The sequence below is a fragment of the Lichenostomus cassidix genome, chromosome Z, assembly GCF_008360975.1.
Source record: "Lichenostomus cassidix isolate B80296 chromosome Z, HeHo_3.0, whole genome shotgun sequence".
Taxonomy (NCBI): domain Eukaryota; kingdom Metazoa; phylum Chordata; class Aves; order Passeriformes; family Meliphagidae; genus Lichenostomus; species Lichenostomus cassidix.
The window spans coordinates 61,419,276-61,438,418 of NC_139511.1; the positions used below are offsets into that span (position 1 = coordinate 61,419,276).

Below are 19,143 nucleotides of genomic sequence, written 5' to 3' on the forward strand. Positions count from 1 at the left end.
CCCCTTCCCTATATCCTTCAGAAAAAAGTGGGGCAGGGGGAGGGAGAAAACTGCTATATACTGTGAAGCAAAGTTGTAATAGAGATTAATTTTGATTGTGCAATTTTGTAATTCTGACAGTGGCACCTCTCATTGCTAGAGGTATAGGAAGGAAACAGCAAATTTATTTACTCTTCTGTTAAATTTTATATATGAACTGGCTGTACATAGGAAAGCACTGAGTATGATAAGTGGTGAGAGAAGATGAGGAATATAAGAAGAGAAGATAGTCTGTCATAAGTCTTACTGGCTTTAAATAGCACTTCCTGCCTAATATGGCTCAGAAGTGGTCTCTATAGTGCCAGCTATAATTTCCCTTCAGCCTTCTCTTTGCTGCGTAGAAACGCTCTGTAATTGTTCTTACTTTATCCATAATCTGCCAGTGAAGCAATTCTAGGAAAAACAGCCAAGGCGTAAAAAGGAAGTTGATGGGAAATTCAAGAGGATTGATACTGACTGTTTCTCACTGCCTAAGGGGAAAGTGACTCTGGAAAAATTCTTTTGTGGTGATGAAAAGTAACAGGATAATTTTTCATCATGTGCTAATTGTAGCCTGAAGTAGGAGAAGATGTGAAGACATATGATGTGCAGGACAAGATGTGCAGGACATGATGTTGCCCAGAGGAATTTTATATGCATAGGAGAGATGTGCAAAGAACATAATCTCTGTAGACAATAATTTAAAAGAAAGATGTTACAGACTTCTTGAATGTCATGGCATTTTCATCTACATGTGATTTACAAAACATCAACTTAAGATGAGAAAATTTCAGGAAACAACTTCATGGAGGTACGGAAGATTATAGAGATTTATATTTGAAAACTTTGTTTCTTAGCTCCCAGTGTCTTTAGATGAATGGCATTTGTCTGTCTCATCCTCATAAATCTAGAATAGCTCACTGAATTGAATGAATGCAGAAAGAGAGCAATATTTGTATTTTTGGCTGACATTTTACGAATCTATTTAGGTATCTCTGGGGTAATGAATCTCAGACTTGCTAGTATTTGCACTAATGCTTGGTGCCTTCTTCACCACTTCTCTATGTATGAGGCTTGGCAATACAGACAAAGAAATAATATTTTGCTCTAAGGCTGTCATTGGTGCTATTTGATGACTCCATTGGCTTAGATAAGCTTGAATGCATAAAATAAAAGGTCGTTTTTTTGTAGAAGATGAATAAATAACTTCATTCTTAGACCAAGTATCTCAGTGCAATCACAAATCAGGCTTTTGTGTCTTGAGAAGCAAGAATCTGGATTCTAACCTTTACTTATGATTACTTCTTATTTTGCAGCGCTTATCAATTCGAAAGCCTGACGACTCACAAGCCAAACAGAAAAAAGGAGACAATGTGAGGGAGAGGATCATCAAACGGGCTGCTTTAGAGTTTGAGGATGGCATGTATGGTATCCTTCAGCTGTGCTATAGGTTATGGTGACTGCTGACTAGAAAAACAAACACATCTGGTTTGTGTAGAACAGCCTAATTAACATGTTCATTGTCTTTACCAGACCCTGTCATTCTCTTATTTTATTACTACCCAATTGGAACAGAAGGGATGCAAAGATGTAAAATATCTGGAATTTTTGTATCTGGTGGTTTTGCCACAAGGATTTCTTGAAAAAGTTGGAAAAGAAGCTTTATTTGCCCTGTTGTTTTTTTGTTATGTAAAGGATTTGACAGAATACAGTTAGACAGTCCAAATAACAAAATAATTAATCACAAATATGAGGTATCTAAGTAAAAACAAAAGTGCTTGTGAAGGGAACTGTTCTAATCTGCTCATAGTACAATAGTAATTTTTTAAAATGTAGTAGTTTACAGTAAGTGTTTGTGCCTTAATCACTTCTTTTCAGCTAATCTAGGTATTGGAATCCCACTGTTGGCCAGTAACTTCATCAGTCCAGACATAACTGTTCACTTACAGAGTGAAAATGGAGTCCTGGGTTTGGTAAGAATATATCCTGGTCACTTATGATAGTGTTTTTATTTTGCTGTGGCTGGGTTTTATTTCCTGTCCACCTCCAACTTGATTATTATATTACTAAAAAATCATATTCAAATATACGCTATATTAAATCATCATAAAATTCTCATTGTGCTGTGGGGAAATTTTTTAGGAAATGCTCATTTTATGATTACGGTGCTACTTTGCTGAGGATGTTAAGTACATGTTTTGTGAGGATGCTTAAGTACATGTTTTGCTGGGGTCAGAACCACCAGGAGTTTGCAAGACCAAGCATTGTAAACCTTATCAAACATAATTTTAAATAAGGTGAATATTACTTTTACTGTCATATGGCTTTATGAAGTTGCAATTATGACCTTTTTCTGAAAAATGTCTGTCACATCGGGTAAGAGCAAAAAAAACCCTAATGAAACAAACCTCACTTCATGGTTGTTTAGTAACTCTAACATCCTTGAACAATATGTCCAACAACACTGATATGTTAGTTGATGTAAATTGTGGCTTGTAATGTCAGGATTGTTTTCTGCTTAAGATAAAAAAATGCATGTCTGTCATGAGCTGTTTTCAGTAACAAGTATTAGAAATACTACAACAATTATGAATTGCATTTTAAAGGTATTTTAATGTAAAGCTTGACATACATCTGTATTGTTGTCAGGGTCCTTATCCACTTGAAAGTGAAGTAGATCCAGATCTGATTAATGCAGGTAAAGTATTTTAATTAAATTTAATTAATGGAAAATGATCATTCATTTTTAATCTAAAAATTTTCTTTTGATACAGTATTTGAACTCAGAGTCCTGTCATATTTGATAATAAATATTAATGTATCTGTCTTCTTTTATATGCAGGTTGGTTTTAATCAATGACAGTGTTTAATATTCTAGTTCGAGAGCTCATGCTTTGATTCATTTTAGTAGCTACGGAAAACTCTTTCCAGACCAGTCAGTAAATGGTCAAATCATCCTTTTCAGAAGTGAGATTGTTTTGTGCAGTCTATATGGGAATATGGGTTTGTTTTCCTGCTGCTTTTTACCCTGAGTCTTCTAGCAAATGATTTTCAATTATTTATGCTTGGGCCATGTTTTAAAACACCCTGTGTATAATGGCTTGGTTTATTCCCAGCTAGGAATATAGTTAATTTACATTCAGAGAGGGAGTGGTAGCCAAGGCAGGGGGAAAGATCTGCCCAGCTGGGGTCTGGCACACTGTGGGCTCTGCTGTGAGCAGCTGCATTTGCCACTTTTAGCAGGGAATGGCAGTTCTCACATGCTGCTCTGGCCCAGCTGTTTTGGGGCATTTCACCTCAGAAACAATACAAAAATGTAAGTTTCTATGATTTAGTAAGTTTTTTTATGATTTAGTGCATCTGTCTGATTTCTCGTTTCATGGAAAAGTTGTGCTTGTGTACTGTCTCTGTTTCCATGTAAAAAAACACTTGAATATTGCCTTGTGTCAAACACAAGTAGGCCTTGGAACCTTATTATTGATGTTAATGGTATAGGTTGTAGACCTGACATTTTAGAGTTGTTTTTTTCATATGGAACACATGAACATCTCATATTTTTTATTCAAGTATACACATGCATACATACAAATACATGTATGGGTGTGTACCTATGTGTCTATACAGACAGTACGTTTCTCAATGGCTGTTAGCAAGTATAATTAAACTCTGGAAAGTCAAAGGAGATAAAGCACTGACATCAAATAATTTTAATTTAATACCGGTCCAGCAATTGTTCACTGACTTGGAACATTTGCTGCTTGACTCAACTAAATGCTGCTTATCATGGTGCTATGTAATTGCCCCTGTTACAGTACTATATTTTAAATGTGGAGTTACTTGAGGCCATTTTCTGGTTTAAAATAAAAAGTGATTAAGAAATTGAGTCCATCATTTCACCAGTACCTATGTAATTGTTTTGATACAATGTATGAAGGAATATGTCAGAGGTGTCACTGGAAGGAAAAATATGGTTTAAAAGGAAGAAAATGCTCTATGAGGTGAAATTATTTGCACACACACTAGAACTTAAGTTTTAATATGGGTGTGTATGAAAAATGAATATATTAACAGAGAAAAAATATCAAAAAACTTCATAAATTCTCTGAAAAAGTTGTGCTTTAACATGGAAATCAAGATGATCTTGAATTAGTATTTATAGCTGATGACTATTTTTTCAGAGTTATTCTAGAAGGGATGAAACTAACATAAGAGGTCAGAATGCAACATGGAAATTAGATTATTCTAGTATTGGTAATTCAGTGTTAAGCAGCACAGGTCGTTCTGAAGCTGCAGTAAACAGTACATGAGATACATGAACCTTAGACCTACCACCAAAATAATTATTGCTGTAATTGCTGAAATATTCACATGGTTGGTTTGAGACTATTCTAGGTGCTTTCCAACCAAATTTATAAATCCATGTGAAGAAAAGAGAAGCTAAATCGCAGGGGAATAAAAATTAATCTTGTTCTTATTCATTAACTGGAATGATCCAGTATCAGCTCTGAAGTCCAGTTGAAAGATTTTAAAACGTACACCTGCTTTGGGCATTTGTCAAATTTCTTTCTGCAAATGTAGTTGTTTTGCTGTGAAATATGTATGAGTTTTTCAGTTCGTCCCATTTTCTGAATGTCTCATATGAAATGTATCTTCACCGCAACTGAAAGGTAGACTACTGTATTACAGCAGAAATATTTAAAAGTACTGACCTCCTGAGAGCATTTTCAGGGAGTGGGTAATGTGGTGCTCTTTTTACATTATTCTGGAGTTCTAAGCCTATGTGTCTTTCTTCTCATCATTACATTACCTTGTCACTTTATCCCAGGCTTCTCTCTCCATGTTGTTGCCTGCAAACCCTGTTTTCTCTCCCACTGCCTTGGTGGAGTGCCTGGTAGGGAAAGACAGTTGAGGCAGTCTCAGCAAGTCTGGGTGTTAGCATGCAGAATTCTTGCAAAATGTGCTACACCACTTGTATGACCTTAATTCTATACTATTCTGTGTGTCAAAATTTAATTTCCATGCAAATGGCATAAAATATACATCAGGTGAGCTCAATAATTAAAGCATGTATTTTAGATCTATGTTTTAAGTTTTATGTGTTGTTTCTTTCCCTTTTCCCACTCTCAGTTAATCTCATGGTCTTTTTTTCCTCTGTTTTCTGGAAACTGTTTAATGCTGCCTTATTCCCCTTTCCCTTTGTTGTTACACTGTTTCTTCACTATGTCAGCAGGGTCTAAAATATCTTGGTTAGTTTTTTTTCCTCTCAAGTTTACCATGCTTGTTTTATAATTTCACCTTCATCTGTGTTTCTTCTGCCTCTTCAGAGACACCCCGTGTAAATGTTTGTTGTTTAGACTGATTCAAAGAACTGGCAGAAGAAGAAGTAAAGGGCCCTGGACAGAGTCAAAATAAGACACTTCCAGGTGTGCTCCATTGCTTGAACAATCAGCATTGTTCAGAGAACAGTACAGCACACAGAAGCACATTTTCTTGTGCCCTTTAAAAAATAAAGAATAGACTAGACCTGTCATTTATTTTTTGTATTTTTCATCATTAGCAGTATAAACTGTTCAATCTGATCTGCTTGCTTTTCTTTGCAGTCTCTCCGTGTCCTGAAGACTTTCTCTTTCTCTGTTTCAAAAGATAGTTACTTCTCACATTTTCTGTGAATAGAGCAGAAAGCTAAAGTCTGTAGATATTTCCTACACTCTGGTGTTCATGTCTTGCCTGGAGCTGCTGGTGGTCAAAGAGCGGGCAATGCTATCATTAGAACCTCTAACAAACTGCTTCACAATTCAATAGGATTGATTAGGTTTACATCTGATGTAGTAACTGTAATCAGGTCCCTAGCTGTACTGAATCCAAAGGAATTTGATAAAGCCCTCTTATTTCTTGGTTAATAGCTGTGACTTCATTTGTCAAAGAAACAAAATGCATATGTACTGTAGCTTATTTCTTTTACAGGTAAGGAGACAGTCACTGTTCTTCCAGGTTCTTCCTATTTCTCTAGTGATGAATCATTTGCCATGATAAGAGGGTATGTAACAACACAAACCCTGATCTTTTTGAAACAGGAAAAGAATAAACTGCGTCAGTGGCTGAACTCATTAGTATTTCATTCAAATGTGGTTAGCATTTAACAACCTGCAAAATTATCATGGACTTACTCAGTGATGGTTTACAGAGGGTTAGGTCTAGCTATTGGAAAAAAAAAACCCACTGTAACTAATAGATACCATAGTGATGTTTGTGCCTACCACCACCTGGCCGTATATAAACAGACTTATAACTATGTTTTAACAACTATTTTTTGTCATTTCCAAGTATCTAATCTGTACTTGCACTCTGTGTATTTTCTTTGTTCAGCTTGCAACTGTGATCCTCATTCCACCTCCTTAATGGAAATTCAATGTCTGCACCTGTTTTTTGTTTGTTTTTTGGAAAGGAGGTTGGATGCAAACAAACACTAAATCCTAATGGCTCTGAAAAGATAATGAGTGCATGTAAATATGTTAAAGAGTGCACTAAAAAGTAGGAGTTCAGAGATGATTGACTGTGCGTGCAATTAACCAAACCAGACAAAAGTAGGAACATTTTTGAGGCTCAGTAGGCATAAACAGAAATTTGCATCAATGATACATCTAGGGGGAAAAACCCCAACTACCTGTGTGACAAATGGTTGCTGTCTCTGTCATATGCCACCATATTTAAGCTGGTGTAATAAGAATGAACAAAAGCTTGTTAAGATTTGTGGGCTGTTACTTGAACATATGCTAATTACACACTTTCTGTTACCAGAGGCCATGTTGATTTGACAATGCTTGGAGCTATGCAGGTGTCTAAGTATGGTGACCTGGCCAACTGGATGATTCCTGTAAGTAGGTCTTTGAACTACTGTCAGTGTGCTATGTTTAGGATAACATAAATGTAGCTGAGGATCAGGCAAAGGAGGTAAGGGCAGAAGTAGAATGGGGGTTGTGAAGCTAAAAGCATTAAAACAGAGGATATATGTATTTTTGCTGCATACTGCTGACCCCAAGCAATCCATCATTAGAAGTCAGTCTTCTAAAATTATGCTTGTGCATTGTGAAAAGCAAGACATAATTTATGCAAGCCCTTTTTTTTCCTCTTGTGTCCATGCCTTTCAAATATCACATTTTTTTTTGCTGAAGACTGATGCTTTTTCTTGACATTGACGACTCTTGTATGATTGTACCTGGGGCAGTAACTTGAAGGAAAGTGTAAAACAGCATGTAGCTCATTATAAAATTATATTAAATAGTCTGCATTATTGTTGTGTGTTTCTGCCAAAAGATTGTAGCACTGCCCTTTCAAATACATTAAGAAGAAAGCAATACTACTGTATGTAGCCAAACAGACCTCCAGGTTTCAACCATAGAAATATAAACTAATCTGAGTATTATTTAAGCAGCTGATGACATTAAGCCATTCCTTGAACTTTATGTTCTAACATTAAACAACATAAGTAACTTTCATACTGTTGACAAGTTTGATATTTTCAAAGGCTTTCAGTATGGTACTTTCTGATACGGTTTGTATCAGAGATGTCTAGAAACAAGTTTTCTTATTAACCTTGTTTAAGATAATGAGGCATATTTCTGTCTGCCTGAGCATTGTTAAAGGCCTTGGGAAACTGAAAGATGATAAGAGGAGGATAAAAACCCAAATGAATGTCCTGTCTCTTGGAGAAGCATTGGTTGAACTGAGCAGTCTTTGACTTCTCCAGCAGACCTCTGAGCATGGAAGTCATGGAGCAGGGGCTGGAGCATAAGGTGCTTTTATTGAGGGGGCAGATGTGGGAGCTATAGAAGCAGATGGGGGAGAAAGGGTTATGTGAAGGGCTATTCCAGGTGTCCGTGGGAGCAATTGTGGGGAATGACGAGGGGTTATGGATAGAATGAAAAATGACTGTCAAGATCTAAACTATCAAAAGACGAAATCAGCATTTTATATTAATAAAAAGATCCATTTACCGATACATTTCTTGAAACACTGAAGCTAAGATACATTGTAATCTTTCTCAAAATGATACCAATTTGCATGTACTTCACTCACTACATTATGTTCTCTGAAATATACTGATTTTAGTTCTGCATTCATGTCTATCGAGAAGATTATTTTTTATATCTGGTATTGTTTATTTTACCTAGGAGGTTGCATCTCAGTTCTGTTTAATCCCACATTTATGAATAACAGTCATGTTTTCAAAACAGGAAAGTATAAAATACAACTTTGAATAGTGTTTGACTTTTTGTTACCTTTGAGATGTACCTTTTTACTGCATACTGCTGTGTGCATCAGATGGATCCCTGTGATTTTTTGCTGTCATCATTTTCCACTCTTACTAACCTTTGGCTGTCTGCAAATTTCCTCTGCATTAAGGTTGTATTTTCATGTGAGTAAATATGCCGAATGACACTTCATAAATTCAACCAGGAGCCTTCCCAGGCAGCAATAATTTCTTTTTGGTTACTTTTATTGAGATCTGTTGGATGGATGATTCTTAATCTACTTTATTGATGTGTTATTCCTATTCTACAGTACAGATTTTTAAAATGGGATTAACCAGCCCATAGATATTCAGATCTCCCTGCTTTTCATGTAAATAAGATGATATATTATTGTCAGTTAAATTTAATTATGAGCAAAATGTGTTTCTCTTTTAGTCATAAGATTTGTGTATGAGTGATACAAAGATCAACTTTGCTGAAAACTCATAGTGTAAGGAAACTTTAAACTGTATTTTGTTCTAACATTTTTCACTTTGCTTTTCATTTAGTTTTGGTTAAATATCTCTTATACTCTGTAGCTTTTGGATTCTTATACTGATGGTATTTGCCATTATTTCAGAGGCAAGTGTAAAAGCTCTCTATGTTTTGAGCAAGTACCATTGTGAAGCAATCCTCTGTCCCATAAGAGCTTGATAACACTTGAGCCCTAGTGTGTGCATGCATGTACTTGCACTTATTATTAGGAACTGTGCTGAGGAAGTCTCATTGCAATAATTACAGCCCTTTCTTTGCTCTTATCTGCTGACTTTTAATGGAGAGACAAAAAGTCCCATGAGTAAAGGAAGAGGGTGTGAATATTTTAAGAACATGCAGTAAACAATGCTGTTTGCTTAGGCAGAAGTTACTTCCTAAATACTGGCATTTATTGGTAATTTTATTCCATTAAGCACTACTACTTAATGGCTTTTTGTCTTCCTCACTTTGGTATTTCTCCAACTAACAAGAGGGTTTCTGAGGAGGAAAAGGAGAAGGAGGTGGCAAATTTCTGTGAATCCCCGGGGGACAGAGTGCAGTTGAGAGAAGCTGGCCAAGAGCGGTTGAAGAGAAACACTGAGGTCAGGGCCTTGGAGGAGGGCAGATAGGCCAGAACTGATAGCCCATGGCTGCTGGCTGCTACTGGATGGAGCCAAATTTAATTTCATTTCATGAGTGCCAGACACAGTATCCGACCTATCTGTGTGTCTCAAGCTAATGTCAGAAACTGCTGTTGCAGGGCCGCTTCCCAGCACGTACAGAGCAGCAGCATGTCTCACATTGGTTTTCAAAATTGTAGAATTGACTGCATGTATCTCTGCATGTACTTGCTTTGTTTGAGTTCCTTTCTACTAGTGTCTTCTTGAAATCCTGGAAATAGAAACATTTATGAAACAGTTTCTGCTGCCCTTCTGCAAGGGCAGAAGCTTACTACAAAGTGAGACAGCTACAGCTTGCACAAAGTACTGCTTTATTTTCCCCATCCTTCCTGAGAGAAGGCACATAACTGTGCTGTTGTGGCATGTATCAGAGGCTGGGCATAGGCCAAAACAGAACACCAGAACTTCTGCCCTGCTTCGCTGTGACACCAAGGGCTCTGTCTCTTTAATATGCATTTCTGAGCATCCCATACCATTAAAAAACCCTGATATGACTACTGATACAGCTGACATGCTGTATTTTTTATGGAAAAAATACTGAAACAATAGTGGAGGGTCCCTGCAGCTGGAAGTTGATGAATCTGAATGCACAAAGTGGATGAAATGTCCATGACATCAGATTTCAGTAGGCAGAAACTTCTTGCCGGGGAAAAATATAACTATGCAGTAAATCATTAATGAGAAGGTAGCATACTCAGGAGGACTACAAGGATGTCATGAGGTTATGTAGGGAGAATATTAGAAGATTCAAAGTCCAACTTAATGTGGCTAGTGTCATAGAAGACAGTAAAAAGTGCTTCTATAAATACATTAGTAACAAAAGAAGGCCTAAGGAGGTTCTCCGTGCTTCACTGGATGCAGAGGGAAACAGTGACAAAAGACATGGAAAAGGCTGAGGTACCTACAACCTTCTTTGCCTTAGTCTTTTATGGTAAGACCAGTTGTTCCCCAGGTACTGAGCCCACTGAGCTGGAAAACAGGGACAGGAAGCAGAATAAAGCCTCCACAATCTGGAGGAAGTAGTCAGCAACCTGCCACACTGCTTAGACACACACAAGTCTATGGGACCAGTTGGGAGCCACCCAGAGGTACTGAGTGAGCTGGTGAATGTGCTCACTGAGACACTTTCCAACACTGACCAGCAGTACTGGTTAACCTGGGAGGTCACAGGTGACTGGAGGTTGGCAGATGTGATGCCTGTCTACAAAAGGGATGAAAGGAGGTCCAGGGAATTTCAGGTCTGTCGGCCTGACCTCAGTGTTAGGGAAGGTCATGGAATAGATCATCCTGAGTCCCACCATGCAGGACATACAGGACAACCAGGGGATGAGCCAGATGGGTTTAGGAAAGGTAGGTCCTGCTTGAGATTCTGATATATGACAGTGTGGCCAGCTTAGTGGATGATGGAAAGGCTGTGGATGTTGTCTACCTGGACTTCAGTAAAGCCTTTGACATAGTTTACCACAACATTCTTCTGGACAAACAGGCTGTTCATGGTCTGGATGGGTGGACAGGTGGCTGGGTAAAAAACTGTCTGGATGGCTGGGCCCAGGGAGTGCTGGTGAATGGAGTTACATCCAGCTGCAGCTGGTCACTGGTGGAGTTCCTCAGGGCTCAGCATTGGGGTCAGCCCTGATTAATGTCTTTACTGATGATCTGGATGAGGGGATTGAGTGCAGCTTCAGTCAATTTGCAGGCAATGCCATGTTGGGTGGTGAAGTTGTAAAAGGTCCGGCGGGGTCCGGCCGCCTGGCCCCAACGAGCTTCCGGGGCTTCGGGAGACCTCGGGGGCCTCACCTGGCCCAAGCTCTCAGCCCTCCCGGCTGTTCAGCTCTGTCCAGAGGCGGCTGCAGTCAGCCTCAGTGTTCCCAGGGTCGCTCCTTTGGAGCGGCAGGGACCACGCGGCGGAGGCGGGTGCCTGCCGGGCAGGAACGCCGTGGAGTCGCTGGTCGCTTCCCGTGATAAAGAGAGTGCTACGAGTTGAGAGTCACCAGTGTGCAGTTTATTCAGGAGAAGCGGCGCGGGGGAGGCACACTGGGGGCTCTCGGGTGGGGCGGTCCACGCAGCTGCCGGGCGCAGAACCCGGCGGGGCTGGGGTCGCGGCCACACCACACCGAGAGAACAAAGGGAAGGGGTTTTTAGGGGGAAATACGGGGTTTCCCGGGGAGGAACAGCAGGGGCGGAGCCAACGGGGCTCCGGGACAACATGAGGGACAAGCGGGGGAGCAAATGAAATATAAGTAGGGAGGGGATTACAAGCAACTCATGGGGGAAGCCCGGCAGCAGAACATTCTAGTGTGGGCAAGCAGCGGGGGCGGTGATAGGGGCGGGGAAGCGAACTTTAAACCAATAAACTTAGGAAAAACTTTCCAGGGGAGGGAGAGAGCGGTTTACGGCCCGGCCTCCTCCGAGTCCCAGGCGATGGCATCCTCGGCAGCGTCCCCGTGGATTACGCCGACCGCCGGCCTCGGGGACTCGGGATCTGCAGCATCGGGCCGCCGCACCCCCACAGGGTGGGAGTGTTGATCTGCTGGAGGGCAGGAAGGCTCTTCAGAGGGATCTGGACAGGCTGGATTGATAGTCTGAGGCCAGTGGTGTGAGGTTCAACAAGGCCAGGTGTCAGGTCCTGCTCTTGGGTCACCACAGCCCTGGGCAGTGCCACAGGGTGGGACAGAGTAGATGGAAAGCTGGAGAGACATTGAGGTGCTGGAGAATGTCCACAAGAGAGCAACAAAATTGGTGAAGGGTTTGGAGCACAAGTCCTGTGAGGAGCAGCTGAGGGAGCTGGGGGTGTTTGTCCTGGAGAAAAGGAGGCTCTGGGGAGACCTTAGCATTCTACAATTCCCTGAAAGGAGGGTGTAGCCAGGTGGTGGTTGGACTTTTCTTCCAAAAACTGATAGTACAAGAAGAAACTGCCCCAAGTTTTTTCAGGGCAGGTTTAGATTGGACATTAGGAGCAATTTTCTCAGAAAAAAGGTTGTCAAGCATTGGACCAGGTTCCCCAGGGAATTGCTGGAGTCAGCATCCCTGGAGGTATTTGAAAGATATGGAGATATGGCACATAGTACCCACCACAGAAGAGGACTGAGCACTGATTAATAAACTGTATTTGTGTAAGTTCACAAGAGCAGACAGGATACATCCAAAGGTGCAAAAGAAGCTGGCTATTTCCGAAGGCAACAGGCTCAAAGCCTAGTGACCAGAAGTTAACAAGCAGCAGCCTCAGAGATGATACAGGGCCTGAGACTATTTATCATTGCTATTCTCTACAAACAGTACAAACCAAGAAAATAAACTTTAGCTTCGTATCTTCTTCAGCTGGAGTCTAAAATTCATGTTTTGATTGCTAAGATAGTGCAGTTAGTTGGCAGTAAGAGAGTTGGCAGAAGAAGAGAGTTACATAATTTATGCAGGAGGTGCAGTTTGGATACATAAGTCTGTATAATTCTTGGGAAAAATAAATAAATAATCCTTAAATTTTGGAATCAGCAGCCTGAGATTTTAATGCTCTAATCTGGACTAGCCAAGCCTAAAGGATTAAAACATTAAGAATTAAATAAAATTACACAAAAATTCTAAGCTTTATCAAAGAAGATTATCTGAAAAGAAGAAATGAGGAAACCCAATTCAAATTCAATTATAAATCTTTTAATTTACAATCTGTGGAGGTTAGTATAACCTAAGACATTAGGAATACAATTTTATACATTAGTGGTACTTTTTCTACAGAGCTTCAAAGTATATATTTTGCATAACTTTGGACACTTTGACCATGAAGAGAACTTCATTAATAAAGACATTTTTAACATAAAGGGGAACTGGCAGAGACCAGCCTACCCTATCTGCATAAGGGTTTTTTGGTTTTATTTTTGCTTTTCATTACTATTTGTAGTGACAAATCTGGGAACAGAGGGCTCCACACCAAGAGTTTTTCTTAAATAAAAGTACCATCTTTAATGATGGAAGAAAGAACACATATCCATGAATGTGCCCCTGAATGCTTGAGAGTGCTGTAGGTCTTCTCTGAGAAGCCCTGTTGCAGCCTGTTTGTCACTTCGCTTGAGTAGGAGTGTCTTTGCACAAGGCATGTTTTTATTTTGAATCCCAACACATTGTCTAGTAACTCTCCTAGTTCTCCTAGTATATCTGTGGCGCTGAATGCATTAAACTCTTGCAAAGCTGTACAGCATTGCAAGAAAGGTATTTTACCTATTAACCATAAAATTTATGGAGCACTGCAAATGGGCTAAATTCTGTATGAATAGAAAATATGCAGGTTAATTATGCCAGTGACTGGGTTTCTCTCAGTAGTGATATCAAGTTGTCTGATGTCTAGGACATGAGTAGGGCTACATCAGTAGTTGAACAAAGAGAAGGATGGGATTGCAGTTACTCAGAGTCTCCTTGAAAATCTGCCTTTCAATGGAATATTGGTTTAGTATCAAGATGTATTAGGTTTTTGCAGACACACATCTTGAAATTAAACCTACAGTAATATATCCGCTTACTGCTTATCTCCCAACAAACATGTGTCTGAAAGCCCTGCAGAGCCTTTGCAACACATAATTATCACTATTGCAAGAGTCCTGCAGCCAAAAAGGAGAAACTGAGTGTATTGTGTTGGCTGTACTTCTTCCACCTTTTTAAAGGCTTTTAATATCAATTTTCTTTGTGTTTATTTCTCTTCAGACTGCATGGAAAGAATGTAGGAGCTCCCTGTTGGTATTTTATTCATACTCTTAAATTTTCAGTGTGGAAAGTGGCAGCTCTGCTTTCTGTATAATGAGAGCAGCTGAAGAAATTCTGCCTGTCTCAAAAATACAATCATATGTCAAAGGACTTCTGATCTGTGGGTTAGTGGTGAGAATTGTTACTATGATATGGAACCATCACTTTCAAGTGAGACTAGTATTATGTTGGCAGTAAAATTTAATTATTGCATACTATGCTGTGTGTTTTGGAAATGGTATGCAAAGGTAAATGGACAGCTTAATTGTCCCATTACAGTGAAATAACATTCATCACTGTAAAGCAAATCCATTTCAATGAAGCATGTCACAGACTGTTTTGCATTGCTCTGAGATGCAGTTTCTCAGTGTATTCATTTGAATTTTACTCTGTCATTCAAATCTGTTTCCAATGGTTATTTCAAGTTAGGTGTATGGGAGAATAAAGGAATAAAATTTGACTACTTTCTTTGCACATATTTTATGCAGCCCTAATTTTCTGATTATGGAAAATAAAAATATAAATATAGTTAGTGCACATATTTTGCACTAATATAAAACACATGTGCACGCATATAGTGCACATGTATAGTGCACATTTTGCACTAAAATAAAACATACTAGTATATGTTTTATTTTAGGGAAGAGTTATTATTACATTTTGCCAAGAAAAAGAAGTCATTCGAGAACTTAAGCTCCATTCTTTCAGAAATTAGACTTACATTTTCATTTTGCTTTTCACTATGTGTTTGTGTGTCTGTTAGGAAATAAGTGGTTAACATTCTTCAAAACCAGTCCCTTTCTTGTGTGGCTAAACCATACAACTAACTTGTTTTGTATCTTAAAAAAATACCTTTACCCTGTTGCTCATGTAGAGTGTGCTCAGTTTTGTTATATTCAGCCAGTATTAACTTCTAGTAGTGTTGTTGCAGTTCTACTGATTGAAAAATCCTGTTAAAACTTCCCACTGTTTTGTTTTTTTTTCTCAAAGTAAAATCTAAGCTAACTGTCCTAGTTGACTGTAATTACAATAATTCTGTATGTGGGACATATAAAGACATAAAATCAGTGAAAAATAGAACAAGGTTCAGAATGGTTCAGAACACTTGAGCTTTATCCATCTTTTTTATACAATCTTCATCCAGTCTTTTTCACTGGAAAAGTGGAAAGTGAAATCTGGAAAGCTGTGACTTTCATTTGAGAATCAACTAGAAATATACCTGTCCTTTAAATACAGGACAGGACTGCTAGCAAGGGGCAAAAGAGACATCTACATTTTTATGAAGTTCAAATAGATTTATGCATATGTATTTTTTTAATATGGCCTTCTGATTTTTTTAATAAAACAAAGGTTTGAGCTAATGTGCACTTTCCCAAACCAGCCAGGTGTAGCCCCACAACAATTGATGAGATAGGTACATAGGGCTCTGATGACCTCCTTCCCTGTGCTGTGCTGTTTGACACATCTGTGCAGGCAGACAGCAGCTGTACAGAGAGGCAGAGCTGTGTGACTGATGTGAGTTAATAATAGTGCACACACACCCCTGCAGAGAGGGGCAGAGCACAGACCTTTGAAAGGGCCTTCAGTTTATCCTTTTGGCTGCAGCAGTAGCACCACTGATGGTCGTGATGGCAGTATCTTGTATCCACTGCATTACCTTAGTTTCTGCTTCTCTCTGTGAAGTTCATGCTGTTCCAGTTGCTCTGAATTTTAGTGTCTGTCCCTGGCATGATACAATAATTTCCTTTCAAAAGGACACCTTTCATACCTTTTTTTCTTTCATATATTTTTTTCTTTCATAACTGACACCTTGTCTGTGTCTGTGCCCATCAGAGACAATGCTGATACCTTTAAATTCTTTACTCTCTCATCCTAGGCATCTCGTTCATAATCTTCAGTGGGATGCCTGAAAATTGAGATTGAATGGGAAGCTTGCAGTTTAAACTAGACACACTCATTATCTTCTGTAAGACTTTTTGTAACAGCAGTTTCACTAATTTTGACCATAGAGACATGTGTAATCTTTTATCTAATGGAAGGAAAGAGAAATTTCAGACTGAATGCTATTTGCTTAATACAGTATTAGGGCAGCTGGCAACATCGGCAAGGACTCCTGAGAGGGAAGTAGCTTGGTTCCTTTCCAAACAAGTACACATTTTCACCTTGCCTGTGCTTTAACATTCAATTTTTAAATGGAATTATTCAAGATACAGTTACGACTGATAAGTTTTCATTGTTTCTTGAGCTCATCAATAGCATCTGCTCTGCTGTACTGTTGATGTGATACCTGTTTGTCTCAAAAGAATATGTGAACTTAAGCAGAACAGTTCAGGTGCTTTTTGTTGCATGATGTTAGGAGTAGTTATAAAAATCAAATAAGAAGAAAAGTCCTTCTGTCTGGGAATACAGGGGAAGGTTTTAAAACACCAGCATGGATTCAAGACCTTAATAATGTTAGAAGCCCCTCAAATTTTTCTCTTTTCTCTCAGATATCTCTTTTTTGTCTATTTGGATTTTCTTACAAATTGTTTCATGCTTGCTATAGCATCTTTCTAGCTTGCTTGGAATACCATTTCGGAGAAACATCACATTCTCTTGAAAAATGTCTTGACTGTCTTCCCCACAATGTCCACAAGTTTCCACTGGAATGCCAGGTTGTCTTGAGTGCCCCATATGACCAAACAAACAGGAAAGTTTCTGTTTAGGAATTACTATTATGCTAAATTAATTCCTCAGGCTTTCTAATGTTGTATTTTGATCACCCAAATGATGTCCAGATATAAACACATTTGATGAGAAAATGTGTACCCTTCTCTCATATTTTCTTAAAGATGCCCCACCACCACCAAATAATTCATTTTGCAGTAAGTAGGCATTATAGGAAATTCCACTAATACTGTGTAGGTTTATGACCTACACAAAGAAACAGAAGAGCTGATGATCTCAATTAAAAATCCAGAGCAAAAGGTCCAAAGTTTTCATGTCTTGCACTCCAGTATTATTTGGACTGAGACTTAGGAAGAACTGCTGATGAAAACACCACAGGAAAAGCAGAATTCCCACCTTGTATTGTAACTGAGAAACTGCAAGGAAGTTGTCAGCTTGTGTCTGTTCTCTACTTAACACTCTGTATAAATACTGCGAATATTGGGCCTCCCAGGAATGGCATGGCTAATTCAAAAATCTTTTATTCTTACTTCAAGCTCTTTCTGATGAAGTGGGTTTTATAATAGTGCTTCAAATTGCAAGGGCTCTACTGCTGCACTAAGCCTTTCCTTCTGAAAGGTTTCTCAGTCTGGCAGCACCAATGTAATTGGGAACTAACAAAAATAATCTTAAATAAATAAATAAATGGAGAGAGCATAAATAAATGGAGTGGAGCAAAAAGGAACAAAGTGTCTTTTTGGTATCACCTTTTAGGCTTGAATATTTAAATTCAAATTTAGCATGCAGCTGTCCCCTTTTGAGTGTGGTGTGGGGGAAAGTACAAGTTGTGGTAGTTTGGTAGATGCACTGAGAGCAATGTAAGTCTCTTATGCTTTGGATATTCTTCAAAATAAAAGCATGCAAACAATTGGCTAGTTGCATTGAATGTTGAATTTATTTGCTTTACCAGGCACCACCCTATAGTGATGAATATGTTTTCCTAAAGAGAAGGAGCAGATGAAGCAATTTTAAATCCCTAAGTTCTTCTCTTCAATTCGCCTTTTCCTGTTTTTTCATGCACAGAGGGATGATGTCTCTTCTCTCAGTTCTGTATGACAGCTGCTTCAGCAGTACATTTTTTGTTGACCTTCATCAGCACTCAGTTCCTCAGGGATTTACTCATTGCTGTAGGTCTTTTGTAGTTAATAGAACTAAAAGACCTGGAAAATGGGCTAATGGCATCATCAGGATAGGTATATTGATAGCATAATCCTCAATGCAAACATATTCTGAGTTACTGGGAAGATAATATGTCATCTTCAGCTACTCTGCATTATCTTGTCATGGAGTCTCTGGCAGGCAGGCAGGCAAGAGGTCACTGCAGTCTCTGTAAGAGCTCTGTATTTCCAGGTAGGAGGGAGAATTATCTGAGTGGTGCCAGGAAGTTAAGGACAGAGGTAAATCCTTTTCACATTTGTATTTGCAAAGAAATATTTAGTAGTAGTGATAGTTTATGTGATTAATATTAAATATTAGTCTGACTGAACAATTCCAAAGGGTTTGTTTATAGATTTAGGATGATGTGATTTATTCTTCACTGTGCAAACAGTAGGAAAATAGGATTTTTTTTAAAACTTTTTTTTTTTTTTTTTGTGTGTGTGTGTGAAAACTCCCCTCATCACAATCAACAGAGCATAATGATCAACAGACTAACAAGTGGCTGGCCTGGCAGTTTAATGAGACAAGTCTCTTCCGTATGTTTTTTATCATGGACCTTAGGTACTGATACTTGTAAGGTATTTAATCACATAGCTGATGAAAGGAAGTATAAGAGAAAAGCTTTGTACTAGGAAGTTTTCCAGGCATTTAACCATAAACTTATAGGTTTTATATATATATAGCAGTATATGTTGTATTACTGTCCATATAACTAGTCAAAAGCAAATGCAAACCATTTGAGATGGAAATTAATTTATTTTAATCTGTAAAATAGGCAGAATCACAGAATCAGAATATTCTGACTCCAAAGGGACCCACAAGGATTATCAAAGTCCAGTTCCTGGCCCTGCATAGCCCTGACCCCAAGAGTCATACCATGTGCCTGAGAGTGTTGTCCAAACACACTTGAACTCTGTCAGGCTTGGTGTTTTGATCACTTCCCTGAGGAGCTGTTCCAGTGCCCAGCCACCCTCAGGGTGAAAAACCCTTTTCTGATATCCAGCCTCAACCTGCCTGACACAACTTCAGGCCATTCCCTCAGGTCCTGTCACTGTCACCACAGAGAAGAGATCAGTGACTGTCCCTCC

The 19,143-nt window shown here is 39.0% G+C and overlaps 1 protein-coding gene across 2 annotated transcripts in view; it reads left to right on the forward strand.

The window, feature by feature from the left end:
* Positions 1–19,143, forward strand: part of OXCT1 (3-oxoacid CoA-transferase 1) — an 84,883-nt gene that overhangs the window by 47,038 nt on the left and 18,702 nt on the right. For both annotated transcript variants that reach the window (XM_085042994.1, XM_085042995.1), the window contains exons 9-13: positions 1,335–1,446; positions 1,897–1,991; positions 2,668–2,716; positions 5,983–6,055; positions 6,817–6,892. In XM_085042994.1, the coding sequence (XP_084899120.1) occupies positions 1,335–1,446; positions 1,897–1,991; positions 2,668–2,716; positions 5,983–6,055; positions 6,817–6,892 (405 nt within the window). The remainder of the gene's footprint in view (positions 1–1,334; positions 1,447–1,896; positions 1,992–2,667; positions 2,717–5,982; positions 6,056–6,816; positions 6,893–19,143) is intronic.